The sequence below is a fragment of the Myripristis murdjan genome, chromosome 12 (genome assembly GCF_902150065.1).
Source record: "Myripristis murdjan chromosome 12, fMyrMur1.1, whole genome shotgun sequence".
Lineage (NCBI taxonomy): Eukaryota > Metazoa > Chordata > Actinopteri > Holocentriformes > Holocentridae > Myripristis > Myripristis murdjan.
In genome coordinates this window covers 22,471,919-22,492,487 of record NC_043991.1, presented here as the reverse complement: position 1 = coordinate 22,492,487, position 20,569 = coordinate 22,471,919, and the positions used below count along the sequence as shown (strand labels likewise).

The 20,569-nt window shown below is 39.8% G+C and overlaps 1 protein-coding gene across 2 annotated transcripts in view; it reads left to right on the top strand.

Annotated features, from left to right (window-relative positions):
* The window catches only part of astn2 (astrotactin 2), a 491,396-nt gene that overhangs the window by 194,309 nt on the left and 276,518 nt on the right, over window positions 1-20,569 (top strand). For both annotated transcript variants that reach the window (XM_030065131.1, XM_030065132.1), the window contains exon 5: window positions 14,472-14,579. In XM_030065131.1, the coding sequence (XP_029920991.1) occupies window positions 14,472-14,579 (108 nt within the window). The remainder of the gene's footprint in view (window positions 1-14,471; window positions 14,580-20,569) is intronic.

Below are 20,569 nucleotides of genomic sequence, written 5' to 3'. Positions count from 1 at the left end.
GTAAACAGTGTAGGCCAAGTTGTAATGTAGGTATGATTTACAGGTCAGTCTGACTGATACCACATATATTATTTATTAAATGAAATATATTAACACTATTTAAAGCCTTGGATTAGCAATTTACATTGTGTGGTGGTGTTTTTGTGTTTGATAAAATATGTTTTATTCCCAAGATAACAAGAACCCACAAACAGCTCTGGGAGATACTCTCAGCACAGCTACAGAGGTGATTAATATAAAAAAAATAAATAAATAATAATAATAATAATAATAATAATAATAATGATGACGATGATGATGATGATGATGACAATAATAATAACAATAATAATAATAATAATAATAATGATAACAACAACAACAACAATAATACTAATAATAACAATAACATTATATATATATATATATATATATATATATATATATATATATATATATATATATATATATATATATATATATATATGCATATATATATATATATATATATATATATATATGCTATGGCAAGCCGTTTAGGAAAATATTATATATATGGAATGAAAGTCTGAATATATGGAATGAAACTTGAATATTTTGAATGAAAGTCTGAATATATGGAATGAAACTTGAATATATGGAATGAAAGTCTGAATATATGGAATGAAAGTCTGAATATATGGAATGAAACTTGAATATTTTGAATGAAAGTCTGAATATATGGAATGAAACTTGAATATATGGAATGAAAGTCTGAATATATGGAATGAAAGTCTGAATATATGGAATGAAACTTGAATATATGGAATGAAACTTGAATATATGGAATGAAAGTCTGAATATATGGAATGAAACTTGAATATTTTGAATGAAAGTCTGAATATTTTGAATGAAACTTGAATATATGGAATGAAACTTGAATATATGGAATGAAAGTCTGAATATATGGAATGAAACTCGAATATTTTGAATGAAAGTCTGAATATATGGAATGAAAGTCTGAATATATGGAATGAAAGTCTGAATATATGGAATGAAAGTCTGAATATATGGAATGAAACTTGAATATTTTGAATGAAAGTCTGAATATATGGAATGAAACTCGAATATTTTGAATGAAAGTCTGAATATATGGAATGAAAGTCTGAATATATGGAATGAAACTTGAATATTTTGAATGAAAGTCTGAATATATGGAATGAAACTTGAATATTTTGAATGAAAGTCTGAATTTATGGAATGAAACTTGAATGAAAGTCTACATGGAATGAAAGTCTGAATATGCTGGTGGGCCAAATGCAAACTGGAGTGCAGGTCGGCTATAAAGCAGCTGGTTAATGAATAAAAACACAAACTGTCTACCTGGAGGGTGGGAACGACAGGGGAGGCAGGAGGAGCTCATCTTCCCTTAGCCTAATAACACATGAACTCCGCTAAAAACATGATGCAATAAATTTTGGGAGGTCTCTAAAATATGTATTAACAGTATGCAGGATTTCTTCTTCCATATACAATTCGGAGGCGCCAGCTTTTCTTACATTTTGTGCCCCGGCGCGATTAAACGCATTCTTTCTATTCACTATAGACGCGATACAGTTATTATAGAAATATCATAGGCCACTACGTGAATGTTCGCGCTGCAGTTATAACAGGAACACCACAGAAATTTTACTGGTTGATTTATCCACCAAAACGGAGCTCGACCCTCTCGGACCCGCTGGAAAAATTAAATAATCTGTGCCTGAACGTGATCAGGTCAAGTATATAAAAGATGTGAGATACGTCTTCAGTGATTGACAGCTGCATTAAAATGAGGCTTGAATGTCCCCTTTGGTTAAATGTCATCTGCCTGTTAAATGGCTTTTTAGTTTTAGTTTTTGCGTGGAAGGAGGACTAGGCTAGCCAAGCCAGGTTCGAACTCAGGATATCGCAGTTCCGCTCTACTTTGTTGTACATGCGCTTATCCAGTCGGCCACCGGTGCGCCGTGGAAAAAAAATGTGGAAAGTCTGGAGTACTTTGAATGAAAGTCTGAATATATGGAATGAAAGTCTGAATGTATGGAATGAAACTTGAATATTTTGAATGAAAGTCTGAATTTATGGAATGAAACATGAATATATGGAATGAAAGTCTGAATTTATGGAATGAAACTTGAATATATGGAATGAAAATTTGAATCTATGGAATGATTCATTCCATATATTCAAGTTTCATTCCATATATTCAAGTTTCATTCAAAATATTCAAGTTTCATTCCATATATTCAGACTTTCATTCCATATATTCAAGTTTCATTCAAAATATTCAGACTTTCATTCAAAATATTCAAGTTTCATTCCATATATTCAGACTTTCATTCCATATATTCAAGTGTCATTCAAAATATTCAGACTTTCATTCCATATATTCAAGTTTCATTCCATATATTCAAGTTTCATTCAAAATATTCAGACTTTCATTCAAAATATTCAAGTTTCATTCCATATATTCAGACTTTCATTCCATATATTCAGACTTTCATTCCATATATATAATATTTTCCTAAACGGCTTGCCATAATATGCATATATATATATATATATATATATATACATACCATATTTCCCCAATTAATAGCCCGGGCGTTTAATATGCAAAATCAACTTGGACCCCAGGCGTTTAAAAGAACCAGGCGGCTATTTGCTGCAGGCCTTTATTTATTTTTGCACAGACCTGCAACAGGCCATTATTGTGATGACAGTTACTGTCCAACATATTTTTTAGTACATAACTACTGTAAGACATAAAGTAAACATATCTGTACATACAAACATAGTGTAAATCGTCAAATTGGCGCGCTGTGAGTCGTTCCCTCTGACACTTCCGTTTTCTCTCAAAATAAGAATTAGTCAGTCGATTTAAGATTACGGTACACCCTTTTTCCTTTTCGTTAGCTATCTCTCTTATTTTGACAGAAAACGGAAGTGCCACACAGTTATTTTGCGGCTAACTGTTTATTTCTGTAAAATAAGCTGAATAGCCTTATATAGCCCGGCGGTTATCTGGGTGGGCGTTTAATTCGCAAAATGGGTGCAGACCCCAGGCGTTTAAAAGAACCAGGCGGCTATTTGCGGCCGGGCAATTAATTGGTGAAATACGGTATTGATCTAAGACAGAAGCAGTAGCTCAGTTTTCAATATCAACCCAATAAGGTTGTCTTTGTAGCTATGGTAAACATACGGGGAAAAATCCTGCAGAGTAGTGATTGAGCACACTTCTTTTTCCCGTTAAGCTCCATTGTAGCTGGGCTGTTGCGCACTGCAATTGCTCTCTATGTGCATTGTGTATGATGAGTTTACCAACAGAAAAACAGAATTACACCGTAAAACAGTCACCAATCTAGGGAGGCCATACGTCCGGATTTCGGCCGGACAGTACGGAATTTAAATGCCTTGTCTCAAGCTGGACGCTTATTTGTCCTCCTTTTTGGAGTTGCACTTGAACGCAACACTGCATATCGTCCAGTGGTATAAGACAGGCCCGGACTGTACATCGGGAGAACCGGGAGATTTTACTTTTTCGTCACAGACTTTTAAATTACAATCCAAAAAGTGCATTCATTGGATGCACGTTAGTTTTTCTCCTGCGCTGCTGTGTGCTCATGCCGGGGTGTGTGTGTGTGACTGAGCAGCACACACCCACCGGCGCTGTCTGAAGCATAGTGCGGCGAGAACAAAGTTAAAACAGCAGCGCACTGACATAGATTGTTTAACAAAGCGAAGAGGTGTCACTCCGCTCTATTTTCACTGGCTAACAGCAGCACACTGGCTTAGCTTGTCTATTCATAGAAGAGGTATCACTTCGGTTTATTTTTCAATCTATGTTATCACATGCATACTAGGCTACTGCTCATTCATTGGTAGCTGAATTGTTAGGTATGTTTGATAAGCAATTTACATTTTTAAAATAATAATAATAATGTAACATATTGTTAAATAAAAAAAGCCAATATGATGCAGGTCAAAGACTAAAAAAAGACTATTGACTAAAACTAGACTAAAATACTTTGGATTTTCTTCGACTAAAACTAGACTAAAATGCCAAGACTGTTCGTCGTCTAAAATGTGACTAAACAAAAAAGAATACAAGTTGACTAAATATGACTAAAACAAGACTAAGACTGAAACTAAATTGAATTTAACACTGGTATACCTCCCCAACCCCCACCCCCACCCCCCCACACACACCCCTTTCCTCAATAAATGCTGCAAAGTGTCCTCCTTTTTGGTGTTGTGGAAATGGCCACCCTACACCAATCACTGTTTGTTTGTTTTCCCCCCTTTAAATTAGAGCAGAATTCATTATTTGTGATCTACATTTGACCTCTAAGAGCAACCAGTCAACCCTGGCTACATCCATTTCTCCCACCATCACCTGTTTTTTTTTTTTTTTTTTTTTTCCCTATGGTCAGTGACAGTTCTCATACCTCCCCATACCTCCCTGCTGCTCTTTTGCTTGTTGCCTCTCAAGCTTCCCTCTGTAGCAGTCCTTGCCCTCAGCGATCTTCTTACTTCTTACTGCTTACTTATAGATCTTCTTACAGAGCTTCTTACTTCTTTCTGTACTTTCTTCATCTCCTCCTTGTCTCCAGGCCTGAAGGCTGACTTTTTTCTGTTCAGTGATGCCTTGGTGTCCTTAGTCGCCCACGGTTTGTTGTTGGGGAAACGGTGCACAGTCTTTGTGGGAGCCACGCTGTCCACATAAAAATTGATGTAGTCCGCTATGCAGTCTGTGAGCTCATCTATGCCCCCCCCCCCCCCCCCCCCCTTTGGGCATTACAGAGAACATCCCAGTCTGATGCTTGAAAATAGCCCTGGAGAGTCTTCTTGGCCCCCTGTGTTCACCTCCAGACAGATCTGGTGATCATTGGTTGCCGCTGGACTGCAGGATGGTAGGTGGGCTTAAGGGCTCAAGATAGCCCAGGCTGTGATCTGATCTGCCCAGAGGAGGGAGAGCCATGGACCTGCTTCTTCCTTAGTGTTAGTGTTTGTTTTTTCTGGTCCGGCAGTCTTCAAACTGTTTAAAAGTGGGCAGGGATGTTACCAAGGTGACATGGTCAAAATCCCCCATGAAGGCACTTAATTGTTGTGTTTATAGTTTCATGGCTGCAGAGTTGATGACGTCCACAGCCTGTGATGCGTCAGGCCGCGGGAGTAATGTAGACAACAACAACAATGGTTTGGGAAAACTCACTGGACAAGTAATATGAATATATGCTTACTGCTAACTGTTCAGTGTCCAGGCTGCACACGGTTTTCACAGTAATGTGTCCTGGGTTGCACCACCTGGTGTGTATACACAAATAGCTACACCCATTCCATTCCTCTTGCCACTCATGCTGCAACTCCTGTTTGATTCCATGACGACATCACCCATCGGCACGTCATTTATTACAACATCCAGCGCAGCATATGATTGTAACACAAGTAATAGAAATATAGACACACATAGAAAGAAGGCTGCTCCGTTGAGTCAAACGAATGCTGTGTCCTCATTGGTACAAAGTATTTTCTCTAACCACTGAGAGTGTCTATTTTTGCACAGAAAAACACATAATCGTCACCCTCGAGGGGAAATCTTAGATGTACCAACAGGTGCTTTGGCTTTATCACACTTAAGAACTTTCCTGAGACTGTGATGCACAGATGTAATTCATGAGGGTAATGCTACATTTAGAGCTGTGAGATTCCAGGGTTTTCATTGAAAGTAAGTGAGATGTAAATAAAATACTTAACTCTTTTTTTATTTATGCTTTTAAAGGGAGTAGATTAATTTTGCTGAGAAGACTAAGTCACTTTTTTGTTGGCAGTGAGAAAACCGTTGGAGGGTAAGAAGGTGGAAAGGTGTGAAAGAGCAAAGCAAGCAAGCAAGAAGATTTTGAAATTTACCAGGATGTCAGGACTGAGAGATTGGCAGGCTCCAGTGATGAAAAAATTTGATGCTGACCCACAGTGTTGCCTTTAGTGTTCAGAGGTTCATGCTTTTGTGGAAACCTGATTTTGGAGAATGGCAGTGCCCTTCAGGGAGAGAGCAGGTAGCTCGAGACAGGGGTGGACAAATGAGGAGCGAGAGAAAGACAGATAGAAAGAAAATTGAAAAGGGGTAAATAGTACTTCATGTGACCTGTCTGTTATGTGGCTGCTGTGTGTGTGTGTGTGTGTGTGTGTGTGTGTCTTTGTTTAAGCGTGTGGGTGTTTGTGTTACATGTCAGTGGTGAATTTCTAAGCACAAAAAAAAAAAAAATGTTCATATGTGTGCAAATCAGACCCGGTTCTTTCCAAAATCCTGTGATATTTACAATTTGATACAGATTGTGAAACTACTCAGTGTCCAGGCCTCAAGGATAGCGCATGCAAAAACACATGTTAAGTATGAAATGTAGCCAAAAATATAAATATTGTGTAATGAAGTAAAAATGAGACTAAACACCAGTTTATTCGTATACATATTAATTTCATCAACCAATTTATTACTTAAAAACTTAAAAAACAAAACAACACATCAATTAGAGGTACTCAGGGTTCAGTCTGATGTGCAGCTCCATGTTTCAAAGCTTATGCAAAATGATTTACATTCAGAAATACGGCCTTGTGACAGTATTCATACATAATTAGCCATACAATTATCTGTTGCACAATGTTGGAGTATGCGCACTTTTAGTTATATAACTTTATACAGTGTTGGGCAGACGTAGAGCACTGACAAAGCCTTGACAAAGACACAGAAAAAAGTAGTTCACTTGTTTGAAATTTTCATATTCGCTTTCTTGCCTTTAAAGTGCTGTAAAAGGTAAAAAAGGAAATGGGAATCAGTGGTTTGGTTTTATCCATGCAGATGATGGAACTGAACCCCAAAGCAAAAACAAAATTGCAAGTTTATTAAATAAATCATGGTAACTTATACTTTGTGGAGAAGTTGAATTTCAGTTGTATGGAGGCAAATTATCATTGCTATGGTGTATTACTGGCTGCATGGATATAACCAGAGCATGGAGTCTTATTTATTTTGCCTTTATTATACTTTCAAACTAAGGAAAGAAATCTAAAACTTTAAAATGAATGTGAACTATTCCTTTAAGCTATTTAGTCAGTTATTTTATGTTTCCAAGGATTTTACAAAACTAGAATATGCTTCCGTGCAGCTCTGTACAGTATGCTTCACCAAACAAACTTTTCCTGGCATGGATCACACACACACACACACACACACACACACACACACACACACACACATATACACATCCCTCCTCGCCCCACTGAGTGGTCTTGTGTCTCCTTCAGCTTGGATCCTCCTGGGAGTCTGAGGGTCCTGCACAGCATCTTAGTTGTTCTGAGGACTTCACTCTTCAGAGAGATCCCAGATGTTGTTTCTGGAATCTGTTGGAGCCACTCTACCAGTTTGGGGGTCATAGCCCTGAGAGCTTTGACCACCACCAGCACCACTGCTGTCTTCACTCCCCACTCTCTCAGCCCTTGGTATTTTTCAAGCTTCTCGTGTTCCTTCTACTTGATGTTGCTGTCACTTTGGATCACTACATCTACCACTGCTGCCTTCTTCTTCTGCTGTTTGTCGACCACCGTGATGTCTGATTGATCAGCCACCACCGGCTTATCCGTCTGGATCTGGAAGTCCCACAGGATCTTGGCTCTGTCATTCTCAACCACCTTTTGAGGTGCCTTCCATTTTGACCCTGAGACTTCCAGCCCCAGTTTGGTGCAGATGTTCCTGTACACTACGCCAGCCGCTTGCTTATGGCACTCCATGTGTGCTGTACCTGCCAGGATCTTGCATCCTGCTGTGATGTGCTGTACTGTCTCAGGGGCCCCTCTGCACAGCCTGCATTGGGGCCCCTGCCTGGTATGGTAGACCCCAGCCTCTGAGGATCTTGTGCTTAAAGCCTGTTCTTGTGCTGCCATGATCAGTGCCTCTGTGCTGTCACTCCAGCCTTTTCCAGCCACTGGTATGTTTTCTCGGTATCAGCCGCTTCTGTTATCTGTCGGTGGTACACACCATGCAGGGGTGTGTCCCTCCATGATAGTGCCTCTTCCTCTTCCTCCTCCTCCTCACATCCTGGATCGAGGCTTTGTTACCGACCAGTCCTCAGCCTCCCTCCTTCCACTTAGTGTACATTAGTGTATATTTTAAACCATACATTTATTTTAAACCATCAATATAATAAATTCACTAACAGCCCTCTTGTATTTTCACATTTTTTTGCGATTGTTTTGCCATTTTTTTCCAACATATCCTCATGTTTGCCTCATGTTTGAGCCCAGTGTTCAGTTAGCCTACCATCTGTGAGAACGTGTAGTCCCCCAAATGGCGTTTCTTCAAGTGCCTAATTAATAGCATTGTAATTAACCTGACTGCTGTCAACACTTCAAAGACTCCAAAGATACTCCAATTCTCCAAAGACACTCCAAAGACAGTTCAATAAGGCCCTGATTTACTAAAGTGTCTTTCATGTATACAAAAACTTTTAGCGTGTGAAAAACCAATTAGATAACTCCTGAACACTCAAGAAGATTGTCTGGCTCCAATGACAAGTCTTACAGTAATGCTCACTTTGAACACCAAAAACATTTTAGTACCCACTAATAGTTTTAGTAAATCTGAGCCTTAGCTGTTTGACTGTTTAAAGTAATACTTGATTGCTGACATGGCTGCTGCCAGCTGCTTTCCAACGCAGCCCTGGATTATCATAAGCTGTGGGTGGCGTGTGTTTTCAGCAAAACTGTACATTTTACAGCATTTGGCATAAATGTGTGTATCTCACGAAAACTGAAATTTCGTTATTATCTATCGGTGTTTTTATATCTCTGTATACCATGGTCGTTTCATCCTTCTTTTTACTGTTGCAGCACACACATATAGTTTATGTCCCAACACGTAGGATTAGGAGGTGATATTTTCCACTTCTGTCCCCCCCACTCCTCTTTTTTTTTTTTTTTTTTTTTTTTTTAACTCATATTTCCTTGTTTAAAGTGCGGGTCGCCAGTGGTATTTTGCTCATTGTCTCCAAACCTCTGGAGCTCAATTTGCTAATCAAACTGGAACATGTCCCCTGTGTGTGTGTGTGTGTGTGTGTGTGTGTGTGTGTGTGTGTGTGTGTGTCTGTGTGTCTGTGTGAGTGTGTGTGTCTTTGTGCGTGTTTGTTAGGGGGAGATTAAGCGAGAGGGATTGAGTGAAGAGTCTTTCCGTGTAGTGTGGTTTCCTTGTCACTATGACTTGAAAACACACATCCCTGCTAAATGCACTGGGAGTCATAAAAAATGGCAGTTGCCAGATTTACATGATGGTAAGTCACTGAGAGATACCTAAGTAATTATTTATGCCTAATTAACGTGACCTCTCCAAGAACTCAACAGCTTAGTATAGCATTGTGCATTCTCAACTTGATCTTTCAATAAAAAATCCTACCTCTAACTCTGCATGGTTTTTAAATGTGTTTGCAGCTGTATATTATGATATGGATATTTACCTAACAAAGTAACAAAGGTATTTTTTGCTCATTTGGGATATTTAGCTGCTACCAGTTGAAACTTAGAGTTCTACATCACTGCCCCTGACCCCCAACCGCCGTGTCTTCTTTTTGCAGTCTGCATAGAGATAGAAGAGGTCACACGATGATGCAAACTGAATAATGGGCCTGGAATTAACTTGTTTAAAGAGGCAAGTTACTTTTCCCACAATCCCAACAATTGCTGACCAAAGTTTTGGTCAGCAACAGTTTGATATTCAGACTGAATGACCATTTGGCCAATTTCCACAGGCGGATTATAGCACGGTTGCACATAATTCTAACTTATCACCGTTAGCCACCTACAAAAATGTCAGTCAGTGCTGACACTTTGTATGATTCATACCAAGTCAATTTGTGCAAAGGGCCATAACAAATATGACATACATATTGCCAAAATGTTGCTTTGTTTTCCATGTTTTTAGTTTTAATTGATTTAAAACATCTATGGCAGTGTCTATGACTTTGCCAACCATTTTGTCATGGTAGCCAGTGTGCTAATATGTTAAAGTTAAAGTGATAATATGCTGTGATCTCTCTGGCAAAGCTTGACTACTTGATTATGTCAGCAATAGCTATGTCTAAATGGAGCCTAATATTCCAATTATAATTGGTTTAAAAGCCCAATAAAAATGCTCCATATAAACATCTCAGTCTCTAGGATGGCGATGGAATGAAATGCTCATCCAAAATGTAACGTTGCAATCTTAAGGAAAAAAATTTGGCCCACTGGCAAATACCTGTCCAACAGAAAACAGGTCAACACTATGTCCCTCTTCATCCTCATCCTCTCCCTCAGTGGTGAAAGCCAACCCCAGATTCACTCTCATTGTGGGGTGAGCTTTGTCTGCCTGGCATTTTGCCTCGTTGTACCGTTTTTCTGCAGTCCTGATATCCGTAGCTTCCTATTGGATGTCGAACTATGGATCTGGCACTGTGCGCTGTGATTGGCTGGGAGCTACGCACTCACTGATGTCCAGAAGAGTCCCGAGCTCAGCAAAGCAGGAAAATCCAGGCAGAGGGCAGCGTCTCTGCAGAAACACACACCAGCACACACTTCTAGAGGGTCATAAGCGATGATTGAAAGGGACGTGATGATTTTTAGGAAAATCCTACTCATCGGCCTTAACCTGATTACTCTCTGGCTGTGTTCTTTCTGCACCTGCCCTCTGTCTTGATGTAAGGTCATCCACTGATTTCTGGTCTTAGAGGCGGGCAGCATAGACCTACATAATAAAGAGCTTTTTCATGCAGCAGGCCACAGGTTGTCTTGTCATTCCTTTAATCTGATACGTTATTCATCAGGTTCGTACTAGTGTAACATCCAAGTATATGGGGGTTGCTATTTCTGTATAAACTTTTCTCTGCTAAGAGGAGAAATACTCCAGGACAGGTGTGTACTTGTCTGGGCTGCTCACCACACTGCTCTCAGCTTTTCCACCTGTTGTGATTTGTCTTACTCCATCAATAAACAGAATGATATCTTGAGGTCTATATTTTACACACAGAATATTGAAATTGGCTAATTATATCATTCTTTTCCACTTTTGTGAAGTTCTGCGGTCTTCTATTTACTATTTAGTCTAAGTCACACCGTAAAGAGGTGACTTATTAATACCCATGTGATGTCTTTCTGGTTGTACGTATGTTTGTCTTGTATAATCTCCAGGATCACTGGGATTAGACTTCATAATCTCCTAGAGTGGACAGGGAAAAACCACAGAGAGAAAATCAATGCCTTTCTTTGGTTAAAGACTTTCCTAGAGGAAATATGCAACTTGTTGACAGTAATCTAAATAAGGATGTATGCAAACGAGCTGCAAGAGAACATCTAATTGATAGAACAGAGAATATACAGCAAGGTTAGGGATGCTATGTCCTTACCCAGTTCCCATGGTGATGTGTAGGACAACTGATATTGCCTCAAGGAAACCTTTTCTGCCAGAAAGAAAAGGCCTATCCAATTAAGGATCATTATATAAATAATATATATGGTATGTTACTTAAAATGCCATGCAAAAGGACTGGAGTTGGGATGGGGGTTTGGTAGGGAAAGGTAAAAGAACATATTTGTTTTTAACTTACTGGAGCCACACATGGCAATCCATTTCCTTTTGCTATTAACAGCTTAGGAAGTGTAATAAATACGATGTATTCCATTTCATTTTTTCCAGGAAGATTTATGTCTGTGTGTGCCAGCAGTTGGGAATGAGGTTGGTAGTGTGAAGTAATTTTGCATCCCAAAAGTTAAAAGCAAGCTGGCTGTTTTGCAGCTGAAGGCAAACTTAGACTTCAAGCCTGGGTAATAAGTTCAACTTTGCATTGGTCCTCGGGCCCATAATTTCAGAGTTCCATCAAGACCATTGGAGTGATGGCTGGCTAACCAGAATGTAGAGAAGATATAAGCACTCTTTCAAGAAAAAGAAGGAGATAAGCTGTGCCAGCCTGTTAGTGAGGAGGCCTTTATTCACGTGAATTGCTTGTTATCCCCAAGTCCTTCTTTGCTCTGAAACCCCTGTCTTCTTTATAAAAAACAGAGCCTAGTTTATTGCTATTGATAGAGAGGTATTACCTCCCCCTCACTGACTAGACAGCAGACATCAATTCTTGGCAAAAGCAAATCGAAGCCAGATGAAATACCATCTTTTTATCGACCTCATGAATATTAGAAGTTATAACTCATGAAAAATTGTCTGGGCCATAAAAAAATTGGACTCATTGTTAAGTTCTATCTGTCCTGCGGAAAAAAAACAAGTGTAACCTGCATGTTTTACTCATTTCTTTGGTGTGGTGCACTTAAACAGTTTAGGAGTCTGGTCTGGCAGTATTTGGAGAGTGAAGCCGAGGCAATGTAGTGTAAAATTGGTTATGAATTTATGCATCATGTTAGAACATGCCCAGAGAAACAGTGAATGGAGACAGAGACAGAGAGAAGCAGAGAGAGAAAATGGATAGATCTTAGCATCACAGACAGGTCAACAGATTAGCATGAAAACGTTATCCGAGTACTTAACACTGTTGAGAGTGTACCAGATTAGAATTTTACTTTTTACATCTCATGTAGAACATTCAACATATCCACACAAAACTAGTGTTTTTTGTTTTTTTTGTTTTTTTTTTTTTCTGAAAATGAGCCTCAACTCTGCAAAACATGTTGCTCTCTGGTAATCAAGGGTTGTGCAGTTTTTAAGGGGACTATGCCCGTCAGTCGCCGCAAAACCTGGGCCTTCATCCCCTACATTTCGTCAAGCCTCTGATGCATGCTCACTCGGCTTAACAACCTGCTTGGTGGGCTGCTTTTCAAGTGCAAATGCTTCATAAAACACCTTGAAGTGTGTACCTTTCACGAGAGGCAAACAATCTCCAACCTAATTCTTCTTAGTTCAGAAACTCTCCGCGTGTCAGGTATTTCACAGCATGACACACCCAAGGAGTTCAATCAGCTTATGTCCTCTAAGAGTATTTTGTTTTTTGATTCTGTTTTGTTTTGACTAAACTTTTTTGTGTAAGTCACTTGACACCTTGAATAACTTTGGTGAAGCTCAGTCACAGCCCTGCCACACAAAGCATCGTTCAAAAGTGACAGGCGGCGATTTTGTGGTAATTATATTTATTCTCTTTTATGTGTTTTTCATTGGGTCTCCTGTCGTTTTGGGGTGACTGAGCTGGAGTCCTTGAGGTAGATAGAGTGGGCAGAAATTTTTTCAGGTGCACGCTTCAGGCTTGATCTTCAACACTCCAGCTGAGATCGTGTCAGCTTTGAATGTGGCTTGAAATAAACTCTCACACTAGAAACTCATTATTTTTCATGCCGTTAAATTTGGTTGGGACCTTAGGAGGCTTTTAAAGGAAAAATAAAGGCTGTTTGACAGAAATACGTGTTTCTATTGCTGTGTACAGTAATGAAAACCTATTTTTATGTTAAGGCAATAGCTGTTGAATAAACCCAGACTGTCGGGGCAATGCTGGACTGACTTGCACTGCCCTGTGTTTGGCAACACAGTGTGAGCTCAAATTATGTGTTCTGTTGCCTTTCAGTGTGTTGAATAGTTTATTGTGAGGTTTAACACACTACTGCTGATAAGTTACTCTTACTTTTCTTACACTTGTGGATGTAACTGGATCCTTGCAATATATTTTCTTTATGAATCCACCAGAAATATGTAATTGGATCATGCTGTGTTTTAGAAGCCGATAATATTTTTTCATTCAGTCCCAGAGGTCGAGAACCACAGAGACGTTATACAGTGCTATTTAAAAGTAAACAACTTTTATACACTTGCTCATTGTACAATGAAAACTATCAATGAATAGCATTTTCCCTTGAATTGAAATCTAAAAGCATAACTGAATTGGCTATGGCACTGTTTATTACTGAGAAAATTCCAGATATGAATATGAAGCAAGACATTGCAGGTGCTTATTCACACAGTAAATACGTTGTCTCATATTGAATTGAATTGAACTGAACTGAACTGAACTGAACTGAACTGAACTGAACTGAACTGAACTGAATTGAACTGAATTGAACTGAATGTCTGACCTTCTGCTTGGGTACAATATGCGTAGACACACTATAGACATACATAGACAGTTTGTTCCTTACTCTTGTCTGTTAAATTGTTACCTCTCTACTTTTCATCCCTACCATAATCACAATGGCCGTGAACAACCAGAAGAGACTTTCTTGATTTACTTTCAAATAGCACTCAGCATTTGTTTTCCTGGAAACTAAATGTCAAGAGCTTTCTTTACATCCCATTCTATCCTAATTATATTTCTCAAGGAGCCGTTACTTAACAGGATTCATATTTGTACTGCTTAATGCAGTCTGCTGCCTTCTGCCTAGTTGTAACCTGACGTACTGTTTCCACTTCACAAATTCCCCTCATATTTCTTTCTGTCTTTTTCATCCTGTCTCTTCTCTGCCAGTGTCTGGCGGCGTCTTTGGTCGTCAGGGGGATTCGGGGTCAGAGCCTGAAGATGACAGCCAAATGAAGTTTTACACAGAGCAGCACAGGGGCCGGAGGCGCAGCAAAGGTGAGAGGAAATGGAAATATGTTATTGTTGTTGTTGTGTGTGTGTGTGTGTGTGTGTGTGTGTGTGTGTGTGTGTGTGTAGTATTACAGTGGTATTATATTGCAAATATATACATTCATAATTTACACAGAGAAGACCGCAGTCATCAGGGGCATGTTCGGAGGCAGCTGAACTCTGAGTGCACTGTAAAGAAAACTGAAAGCACTGATGCAGGAATAAATAGTCGATAGGCAAGTGACTATGAGGAGAGTATGGGACAGGCACCAATAGTAGCTGAGTGAAATGATGGTAGATATTTCTTGATGTGTCAGTGTGGCTGGAAGCAGAGAGGAGCCATGCATATTCCCAGTGTGGTTTTAAGTGCTGTTCCATGGCACAGCTCAATGACACTCAAAAGTAGATATATGATCGGATGCAAATGGAGGCTGGGTGATAAGCAAAGCTGAGTCAAATAATAACTGTAATAGGAGGCAATGATTTTGTCCCCACCCACCCCCACAGCATAGTGATATGTGATGATAAACTGTGCATGGTGTGTGTGTGTGTGTGTGTGTGTGTGTGAGAATGTGAGAGAGAGAGAGAGAGAGAGAGAGAGAGAGAGAGAGAGATTGTGTTAGTATGTGTATGAAAGCATCTCTGCGTGTAGATCTATGTGTCCATGCAGTGTGATAGGAAAGAATAGGAGAGCATACACACTGACATTGTGGTGAATATGGATTTCACCAGAAGTTCACCATCTTCTCGCATTCTATGAGACCTTGAGGGACCTTAATGTTAAATAAATTTGATACACACAGGTGACAAACCACTCTCATGCAAAATATATTTATCATGCACTCAAAGTATATGCATGCTGTATTTATAAAGGATAAATAAGAAATTATTTTAAAAAGTCAAAGAAGATTATGACATTATCAACAAATATGTGGCTTGGTTAGAGAACTGCACAGACCTCTGAGTGTATGTAAAACTCCACTCCGCTCAACAGTAAATGGTAAAATGTGCTGCATTTCTCCAGTGCTTTGCAGTCAAAGTGCTTTACAATTCATGCACACATTCACACACTGATAGATGGCAGAGGCTCCCATGCAAGGTGCCAAGCTCCCCATCAGGAGCAGGTAGGGGTTCAGTGTCTTGCTCAAGGACACTTCAATACTCTCTCTGGAGGAACTGTGGATCGAACCGGGAACCCCGCGAACCCAATTACCAGATGATTGCTCTACTTTTTGAGCCACACCTAATCACTCAGCAATATCAAAATATGTGGAACTCCAAGTAATACAATCAGTGACTGAGTCAATGTGCACAGAAACATCATGACACGAAAAGTCAGACTAACACCTGGATTCTGATTTGAGTATTCTCATATGAAGGGTTGTGTACTAACTGACTGAAGAGCACCCCACTATTCAGAGCTGCATTGACAATACCTCCAGTGACTGGACAGCAGGTGAACTGCATGCCAGCCAGGAAGACACGTTGGTTGCTTTGTGCTCGGTCTATGGACCCCAACAGTAGATTACAGCATTCCTACAGGGGATTTGTTTTTTGGCAGCAATGTTGGATTCTGAACCTTCAAGCAAAGGTTACAAGAGATTTTTCCTGTCAACCACTGCATGCTGCTGAGAAAACAATAAAGTAATACAGTAATAATAATAATAATAATAATAATAATAATAATAATAATAATAATCTAACCATTTCTCTGTTGGACAGTGCCTGGCAAAATTTACAGTCCGTCAGGAACTCAGGTTGATAAGGAGGCGGGAAGCCATTTGGGCAGGTTTAGGGAAGCACTGGTGTCCATACTGTCTGGTAATGTAGTGGAAAAAAACAAACTGCTTCTTGATGTTCTCTGTTTCCTGTGGGCTCCATGCATTCTCTGTGGGTGACCCAAGATGCAATTCCTTTTAGCTGGGCACCACATTTTGGGCCATACCATTTCACGGAAGAGTTCAGTGATCAAATTTAAACCTATTTGATTGACAGACGTTTCTTTGAAACAGTCATGATTTATGTTATCAAATTATATGACGTACATTGTGTCCAACACCACCAGCAGTAATAGTAATGACTATCACAGCATGCATCTTGTAAACTTAAAACAAACTCAGAACAAAATGAACATTGAATTAAGGACATATTATAACGTAATTCCCAATGCTACTGTTACATCTCAATCATGGTGTAAAACGTGAGTAGGAACTTTCTGCTAATAGACAGCATTTATGACTCATTCTCTGGCATTGAAGTCTCTCAAGGATGTTTACTTGTAGCTGTGAAATATGTGGGTTTGGTCTCTCTCTCTCTTCCTCCCTGTCTTTGTGCCGATGTAGTACACAGGAAACGTGTCCACTTCGCTGAATTTCTTTCTGTAAAAGGACACTCGAAGCATTCATTAGCCACTGACTGTGGGCGCACAACTGCGAAAGACATTAGCATAGCATAAACACGAACTGTGTCAAGGTTAGGCCTGCAGTCACTGACTTGTACTCGGAAAGATAGACAGACGAAAACAGAAAAAAAGCTCCTGCAGTGTGTGTGTGTGTGTGTGTGTGTCTGGCTGTTGTTTGTTTTATTTTCATTTTTTTTAATTATCCTTAGTGTTTATTGCTGTTACGTTTGCTCATGTGTGCACATTTATTATCACAGGTGTTTGGTTTGTGGCCATAAGGGACGCCATCATGTGTATGCCTTCTTTAGTTTTCCCAACTTCTTAAGCCCACTGACACCACACACACACCACAGTGGGATTAACTGCACTGGCACTGTTACTATACATAGCAATCCTGTGTTTCCCATAGTTGTTTCTGTCCATTCATCATAGCAGGCTTGTGGATGTAGACAGGTGATTCAGTGTGGGTGGATTCAGTCTCTCTGATTTTGCCCGTTGGCTATGTTACAGCCATGGCTCCTGGACTGCAACTGAGATGAGTGTCACATGCAAGTTGAGGGAATAATGAAGGATAAATTAACTGGAAAACCAGTAAATTACATAATCAGAACAGATGTGCAAGCATGTTGGTTGTAACTTAGCTTGAAAACAAACAAAACCAACAAAGGGAGCCGTCACTCTAGGGCCGAGTCCTCATGTGCACAGTGATGTTTGTTTCTCTATGTGTTTTGGCCTTCCGTCCACATGCAAACTGCATTTGCACCACACTGAAAATGAGGTCACTGAAAATGAACTCCCTGGGTGAAGATTTTCAGAAACTCCATATTCAGTGTTGAAGTGTAGACAGGAAAACCTGAGTTTTTGGCTTGAGGGGTCATCACAGCTACACCTGGCTACTTTCATAATGTATTCCAATTTCTGTCAGGATTTGCCATGTACTTTTATGTTACTGTCTCTGCATCTCGGATGGTTTTGAAACTGATCTGAGATTTAGGCTTATGTTGAAGTTGCATCCAACAGAGTTACACATTTGTTGAGGGGAGTCATTTGGTGTACTGTGTTTCTTGCGTGTTAAGTAGGTTGACAGGTTGTGTCAGCTTAAAGAAAAATGCGAGCTCAAATTTAACCTGGGCCTCATTTTCTCATTTCAACCATAGCAATCAGTTGTGACCAAAGCATAATCCAATCCTTCATTTCAGAGTCTTCTGATGTGTCGGCAATGCATTTGCGTGGGTGTTATGCTGCGATGAGAGTGCTACGTGCCCAACCTTTTCACTTCGCTTCCCCACTCTAGTGTCCATCATACGTCCTGTCCCTCAGCACAAATGTAGTGGAACTTGAAAAATCCACCCTGCTTACTTGCATGTGTGTGAAAACTTTATGTCTAGGAGGGCTTTGTTGGGTTACTCTCAGTGTCCCATTTTGGAATTCCTGGTGTCATCAGCAAGGTATCTCGGGCTCCGGTGCAGGCTTCTAGGCATCCCTTTGATGCCTCACATCAGGCTCCGAGGTCAGCTAGTTCAGATGTTGTTGTTGTGACTTAGTTTGAAATAAAGGAGCAAGTGAAAACAAAAACTTGCGAAGTGAAGTGTGAGTCTATTCCCATTCTCTATTGTTTCCAGAGACAAGAGTTGAGTTCCAGTGCGGCTTCCCTGATAGTATTACCCCTGTTTAGTATGCCCTCCTGTGTAACAGTGGAACAAGTGGGAAAATGATGACTCGATGACCAAAACATGTTAAAATATGTAGCAACACAGCAGGACAACCATAACCAACCACAGAGGTACTACTATACAGCGGAAGCACATCCTTGCAGTTCAATAGGATCTACATAAGCGAGGAGGTGGTGATCCACCGAGATAAGAAGGGGCAAATCCCAGTAACAGTACAATACAGCATTGTCAGGCCTGTATTTCCGTGGTGATAATTTTTACATGTTAATGCAATTGACTCGATAAAATTAGTATCAAGTGCCTACTAAAAATGCTTCCCACACAAAAAAAGCTTTTTTGTAGTGATGACATAAAGCAGCCTACTTACTGCACTCCAATGATAGCTCCTCGTTTGGCCCGGCTGCCCACGGCTATTTCCTCCAGTTTTTTAATGATGTGGGAAAAAGTGTCCGGCACAGCTTTAAGAATCTGGAGAGGGAATTCTTCACTGGTTTCCCACTGTATGTGGTGAAACATCTCTGCCTCTTGAACATTTGTCTCCATTTGCTGGGGTTCAGCATCTGTATATTCCAACTCAAGTGAATATCCTTGGCCGCAGACACTCAGCTTTGTATCACAAGCAAGCCAGATTCCAAAAACAACATGTTTTTCTAGTCATCGTTTTGACACTCCATATGAATAAATAGTAGGCTATTGAGCATGCAAACTACCTGTGGTTGGCACTCCAGATTGAAATGGTTGATTACACTTTACACAACCAATCACTGTGGTTGAAAAATATTGGAAGATGTGGCCCAGGCTGGATTGGATTGTCCTTTATGTGAAAACATTCTGTTTTCCCCTGTGTTTTTGAATATTTCTTTCTTGTATTCTTCTATTTGACATTATCTACCCAGTGCCCTCTCCCTGTTACCTTCCTTTATTTCTCTCACTCTATTGAAATTTAGGCTTTGCCTGTCCACGATTGCAACTGTTTTGCTTTTGTGTCCCGCAGGTGTCTGGACCAGAAATACAACGTTATTGATGAAACTCACAAGCAGTGTTAGCATTTCTGTGCTGATGAATGGTCAAATGGAGAGCCACCACTCGATTTAATTTGCCCACTGCAAAGATGATTCATACAAGAACATTGTGGTGGGAAAGTGCGACTTACTCTACAATGGCTGCTATGGCCATTGAGTCTGACAGAATGTGTCTGGGGCAAAATCATGCATTAATATTACAGGTATATCAGTCAGGTACATTTTAGAATGTCCTCACACCTCAGTGTCAGTTCTCAGGTATCAGACACGATAGCATTGTTCAAAAGGCTAAAAGGCTTCAGGTCGCTGGAAGAACCTAGTGTAATGTCTAATACAGCTGGACATCAGACAAACCTGCGTCAGACAGGAAAGCATCTGGCAAAACCAATTTACTGCAGTCTGATCTTGTTTTGATGCTCTGTCATTTCTTGAAGGTAGTCCAGTGAAATTGCACAAGCATGATCACCATAAGCAATCATGTGTTTAATGTACAGCACCGGCATAAAAACGATCAGAGGAGAGCAATGGGAATTGACTCAATTATCAGGATAGTCACTGCTATGCTAACTATATAAATCATCTCAAATGAATGTGCAGCAGACTTTGCACAACGGAATAAAGTAATTATCGAGTTTTACAAATATCTCCCACAGAAAGAGAGATTTGTATTTTTTTAACACATCAGACAGCTCTAGACCTTAAAAAAGGTGGTGTTGGTGGTGGAAAATTCTGTGAATACACATTTATGCCTTCACACATATAAACACACATAATTTTTGTCTAACCTCCTCACTCTCCTTGTGCAGTATGATCAGTCTCATTAGTGGATATCCTAAATAAAAGCTGTTTCTCTTTTTTTTTCCGCTTGCAGGTGTTTTTTTTTTTTTTTTTTTTTTTAAA